General features: G+C 50.3%; 1 protein-coding gene across 4 annotated transcripts in view; it reads right to left on the reverse strand.

Annotated features, from left to right (window-relative positions):
- The window catches only part of EDEM1 (ER degradation enhancing alpha-mannosidase like protein 1), a 28193-nt gene extending 22395 nt beyond the window's left edge, over positions 1 to 5798 (reverse strand). The window contains exons 1-2 of one of the 4 annotated variants that reach the window (XM_082345760.1): positions 3367 to 5798; positions 868 to 930 (exon numbers count right to left, since the gene is read on the reverse strand). In XM_082345760.1, the coding sequence (XP_082201886.1) occupies positions 868 to 930; positions 3367 to 3884 (581 nt within the window). In that variant the 5' untranslated portion in view covers positions 3885 to 5798. The remainder of the gene's footprint in view (positions 1 to 867; positions 931 to 3366) is intronic. The other 3 variants (XM_082345758.1, XM_082345761.1, XM_082345759.1) reach the window with 3 other exon arrangements.
- Between the last annotated feature and the right edge of the window lie 202 nt (positions 5799 to 6000).

Raw genomic sequence — 6000 nt, forward strand, 5'->3', positions numbered from 1 at the left:
CTGGATGCTGGGTGAACCCCGTGTGACGAGCTTCCCCTGAGGGACCCTCCTCTGTGGCGTATCGCCCTTTCCACCTGCACCGGCCCTGGAAGGGATGACTAATCTGGAGCACTGCACTCCTTCCCATGGTTTACCGTGCTCTTCCTTTCAGGCTATAACTACAACGGACCCAGTTTTAAAACACTTCTCAAAAGAACGCCCAAGCAGCCACGACAAAGAACAATTATAAGAGTTGGCACAAGAAAAAACGTGTTTGTAGTAACTGGTGGTTCCTTCTCTCCACTCAGACAAATCCACTCAAAGATCTAAGGCGTTCATGAAAACACTTCCAAATTCTTTTCTACCAGATCATTGTTACACACTCTTTCAAAATGTGCCAAAATAGAAAAAAGAAAAATGGGGAGGGGAGGAAGGAAACAAGAGACTCCACAGAAGCCTGTCGGCCTTACAGCGCCAGATTACTGGGCGTCCATTGAGGCCAGCCCACCGTGCAGGCGAGACTGTGATCTGTCTGTCCTGTGAAAATCTTCTTGATCTATGGCCAGCCTGACCAAGAACTCAAACTTCAGGTACAAGGCTGGGTTCAAAAGTGTCCATCTTTCCACATAACCAGCTGCCGAACCACGATGGCTCTCCACTTAAGTTACCCTGTGTGACTGTTCGTGACATTCACCCCACTCTGCATTTTTAAGGTTCTTATTACCCCCAAACAGAGAAGATGGAGAAAACTATGGCCTTTCACAGAAAATTTTTGGCGATGCAGCTAACATAATGCTAACATAGCACGTTCAAAATTAAACGCATGTGTAAAAAAGAAAAAAAAAATTCCACATATACTTAACCTGTAACAGCTGTTCAGAAATCTACCTGGTGCTGTGTAGGCACAGAGGTAATATAAGAAACAGTCCCTGTGTTCCAGGGATTGACAATCTGGGGAGACAAGACAAAGGGAAAGGAAGGTGAACACACAACAGTACTCAAGTCTCACACGATATTAAAACGTGGAAAAGCAGCTCAAAGGAAAGGAACCGAAAGGAGAACTGAGTAGATCAAGGACAGTCATCTTCAAACAGTTCAATGGCGTCATGGAAAAAGACTTGAGCCTGACCCTGAAGGAAGCCAAGATTTTAGGAAGAAAGGGGAATGCAGAGGAGGCCATCTTAAACTAGGGGTGCCTAGGAACGAGTCGGTTTGGGGGCCAGCATCGGTTTGGTTTGATTTGCTTTTTTGTTTGAATAGCAAAATGGTTGGGGAGAAAACAAAGAAGGGTCAGGCACCCAAGGTCTGAACTAACGTTATTATTCGTGAGACTGCAAAATTTTAATATCCAGACTTACTTGATGAAACTTTTGAATTTGGATCCTCCAACCCAAATCGGGGATGTGAGAGGAACTGAGTTTGCATAGTGATCTGTAGCTGGACAGAAACGTTTGCTATTTTTAAAAAAGTGTTCCGGTTTTATTTACTTCATGTCAATACTCGTCACCCTACCGCCAGTCAAACAAGACAGGCAAGATAAGCCTCAAGTAAATGTGACCAAAAAGAAAAGACAGGCACATTTAGCACTCATATTTTGTTTCTGTACTTTTTACACAATATTCTAATGGCTAAGTTACTCTCTTTTTTAAGTGAATCATTAGAATTCACTTGACAGTAATCATTAGAATACATCTGCTTAAAATAAATATCTGAAAGATTTTTTATTACCAGTTATTTATTTCAGGGATGTAAAGGTGGCCTGCCCTTTTCCTGAAAACACTAAAGTCTGAGAGGAGTTAAGTGAAAGGAAAAGGAATAAGAAAAATTAACTTTCCACTCTTTACAAGCGGCCAGTGTGAGGGTCTACTCAAGGCTACCATAACCCCAGAGCTCTTTCACTTCCTCAAAGACACCAAGGCTGACCAACCAAAAGGGCACAACCCTTCCCACATGGCATCCCCTCAATATCTCTAACTCCATCTTTCCAAAACCAACATATCTGTCTCAAGGCAACCTGACCTCAACTTATCCAGACTGTCACTGGTCAAACCAAACCACTCATTAGCAGATGGCATCCCCAAGCAAAGAAAACTAGTTAAGCAAAAACTTACTTAAAATTTTTCTCAAAAAAAAAAAAAAAATTGAGATAGAAAATACATTTCTATGTATAAAGCCTGATACAGTGAAACATGAAAAATATAACTCATCAGTTTCCTACAACTTTAAAAAGGCCAAGTCTTTTTAAGCTAACCTAGGATGTCCCCCTGGCTTCACTAAAAATCATGCTCTCCAAATGCAATTTAAGACAAGAATCTGTAGATAATCCAACCATGTCTAAAACTCTTTAAGTCCCTTTAGTGTGTGGGCTTCCTTTTTAGGACCTAAGGACTGGACTCTGCTGCTTTTCATCAGGTGAAGGAAAACACAGGCCTCAAATGTCCAAAGGGACCAAGCAGCCCGACTCCTCCACTGCCAACTGAGGGGAGCGGCCAAGAGAAAGGCAGTCATATCCAGTCTAACAGGGTCAGTGTCAAGGCACACCGGTTCCCTCCAGCTAGGAGGTCCTTAGCTGGGTGTGCTGTCCTCTTGGACTCTGATGTCAACAGCAGTAACCCTTGAAGCTCAGCCTCTGCAAACACGGCTGATGGAAGGGGAAGACTGGCAGATCTTCCCTGACAGCCCTGCCACCAGGGTGGGGGAATTTATGGGACAGACCCTACAGAGCAAGGAATGTCATCTTGAGCATCAGGACCCCAAATCTGGGCCACCCAGCCTCTCTCTCTCCCTTCCACCTAACCGTCCTCAGCCTAGGGAGCGGCCCCTGTGATAAAGGAGAAAGGCTGTAGCCCCGCTCTGCCTCAAACTCACTGGATGGCTTTAAAAAGTCCCTTCTCAGGATCAACTCCTGAATTTTTATATTTTTATACAGTAAAGTTGGAGTTGACTAGGTGGGGGGAGATAAGTGCCGTTTCGAAGCTGCATTTACAAGGGATTTCATTTTGATTTGACCTTCACCTGGAGAAAGGGTTGGAGATGGAAGTCTAAGGCTCCCCAAGCCACCCCTCGGTACTGCCACTGTCCCTTCCGGTCTCTGGGCCTCAGTTTCCCCATCTGTAAAAGAGACTGCGCTGACAGCTGTCCAGTAACAGAGATTCCGGGAGAAGCAAGAGAAGGACAGCCACCGGGCCGTCCACGCAACCCCCAGCCCAGGCCGACCTCAAAGCGGGTCAGCCGAGGCGCCGGACGGACGGGCGCTGCCCCCAAGACCCTAAACGCCCGGGCACCAATGGGGGGACCCGGAGGACGGAAGGCTGCACCCACCAGGAGAACGGAAGGAAGCGCGTGCGGCGCGCGGTCCTGGGCGTCGGGCCGGCGCAGGCTACTCACGGGTCCCCGCGGTCGGGTCCTCGGCCGCGGCAGTGGATGGGGTTGAGCTCGTCCTCGGGGAAGGCGTGCGCCATGTAGTTGTCGTAGCCGAACACGAACATGCCCCGCGCCAGGTCGCGCATCTGGGCGCGCAGCTGCGGCGGGAAGGCGCCGCTGTAGCGCTTCTCATACTCGTCCCGGCCGCGGCCCCGGCCGCCCAGCACGTAGCCCCAGTGGCCCGGGCCACAGACGTCCGGCTCGGGCCGCCGCGGAGCCCGCCGCCGCCCCGCCGCCGGCCCAGGGACCTGCGGCTGCAGCCACGATGGCCCCGACGGCCCCCCGGGCGTCCCGGGCCGGCCCGCGGGCCCCGAGGCGGGAGACGCGGAGCCGTCGGGGCCCCTCAAGCGCTGGAAGCCGAAGCTGAGCGGGAAGCGCTGGTAGAAGCCCATGCTGGGCCCCAGCCCGAAGACGAGCCACAGCACTCCGTGGAGGCCAAGCCGGAGGAGCACCAGCCCCAGGACGAGCGCTCGCCATTGCATGGTCGCGCGGGCGCCGCGGGCATTATTTACAAACGCGGGGGCCCTTCCCCGCCGACCACCGCACCCCACGTCTGCCCAGTAGCTCCGCTCACTTCCCCTTTAAGGAACTCCCTCGTGACGCACCAGGAACTGGCCCATTGTCCCCACACCCCCAGCACCTCGGGCACGGCCGGCCAGGCCCCACGTTCGCCCGTCCGGTCGCCCGGATTGGCCCGGCCCCTGCCCGGCCTCGCGGGGCGCGGCCGCGGACTCCCTCCCGCGCCATAGGCCACCCGTACGTCTCCAGCGCCACGAGGCCCCGCCCCTCCTTCCGCCCCGCCCTCCGGGCCCCGCCCCCTGGGCGGGCGGATTCGGATGGGCTGGCGTGGCGAGTAGGGACCGCTCGGGCTCCGGACGAGGGAACTTCCAGCCAATGGGAGCGCGGCACGGGAGCGGACGGCCGGCGGACAGGGACGTGGCCCCGGGCCCAACCGGTTCCGCGTAGAGCCTGTTTCTCGCGGAGCTAGGATGGAGGAAAACTACTCCAGCTCTGTGTTAGGGATGGTGACAGATAAAAGACGTAAGGAACGAGGAGGAAAAAGGACGTTTCTGTAGGACAGGGTTTTTAGTTGTCTGTTATGTGGTAGGGGGGATGATACTATCATTAAGCTTAAGACTGCACAAAACGGTATCCTGAATTATTTTTGTTATAACATCCTAATTTGTACTCTTTTAACACTTTTTTATTGAAACACCCTAACTTGTAAGAATTGCTCACGGTGATTGTTCCCAGGTCCTGTCCTAGACCTATCGAACTCCAATGGAGTGTCCCGAGAATGTGTGTATAACAAGTGTTCTTGAGCAATTCTTAGCATCCGGCAATCTCAGGAAATATTGAGTTAGGTTATATTGCCTTTGTCGCGGAAGTAGGATCTCTTTTAAAAAGATACAGCGGGAGGAGCAAAGGCTGCCGCTGCCACCACCAAAGTATTTTTACTAGATCTATTTAATCATGTCCCCTCCTGTCCCTCCCACTGCCACCATCTCTCCTGTACACTGTAGCAGTGACCTATCCTTTGAGGTGTGGGATAGATTCCTGGTCAAATCACTTTACCCCTCTGTATCTGCTTCCCATAATTAATAAGGTGGCAAATGTCAGCTCTGAGGGGCTACTGCTTTCATGTGATGACTCAGCAGTTTAGGGGTTTTGTTTTCTTTTGCTTGCTGCATTTGGAAATGTCTGCAAAGGTTTGCCCTCCATAAGTTTACCCCATGTGCCGCTTATATACCGAGGTTCCTGAAAAGCTTGGGAAGCAAGGCCTGATGGGTGGCTCAAATCAGAGATTGGCTGAGTGACCAAGGCAGTGATTAAGGATGATAAAGTTGTCACGTGGAACACTCATCACATTCTCAGAGTCAGAGGACTTTTAGCAACACAGAGGAGGTATAATGGGGACTGAGAAGGAACCCAAAGAAACATTTGATTATAACACAAGGTAGCGGGCACATAGTAAGGCCCTTTTTGTTGGCTGAGCCTTATTCCTGTCCAAAATCCTGAGATAGGCCTGCCCAAGCATTGAAAAGAGTATAAAGAATTGGAGCGTGGGTCTTCTGCCTACACAGATTCTTTTCCTCTGTGAAAGGCACCCAGGGACCCTGCTGAAAGTCCAACATCAGCGCTTGATCCTCAACTTTCAGGTCTGCCTTCTTGGAACTTGCAAACTGAATGTGAATATTAAGGACCGCGTTGTATGTTTCCTCCCTAAGTTATTTTACTGCAAATTTTAACTCACCACACTCAACTACAGACCACATTGATTAATAGCTCCTGTTTTCACATTAGAGACAAGGTCTAATAAAAACAAATCTTTTTTCATAACCAGAGAAAACCATCTAACTTTTGAAAGATGCTTTTCATGGTCAAACTGACAATACCTGCCAGTTGTACACGTCCGGCGAGTTTCAAACTACTTTCACGTGTACTCATTTAATCTTCGCAGAAAACCTTATATGCTCCGTTCCATAAACCATAAGGGAAGAAGTCAGGTTGGGGGTCTCAAGTCCTCCAAGCTAGTTGGCTCTAGGCAGAAAAAGAGCTACTGCCCTGCTTTCTCACACTTTAGTCCCAGAAATTTAC

Source organism: Balaenoptera borealis (genome assembly GCF_965194805.1).
Source record: "Balaenoptera borealis genome assembly, chromosome: 12".
NCBI classification, from domain to species: Eukaryota; Metazoa; Chordata; class Mammalia; order Artiodactyla; family Balaenopteridae; genus Balaenoptera; species Balaenoptera borealis.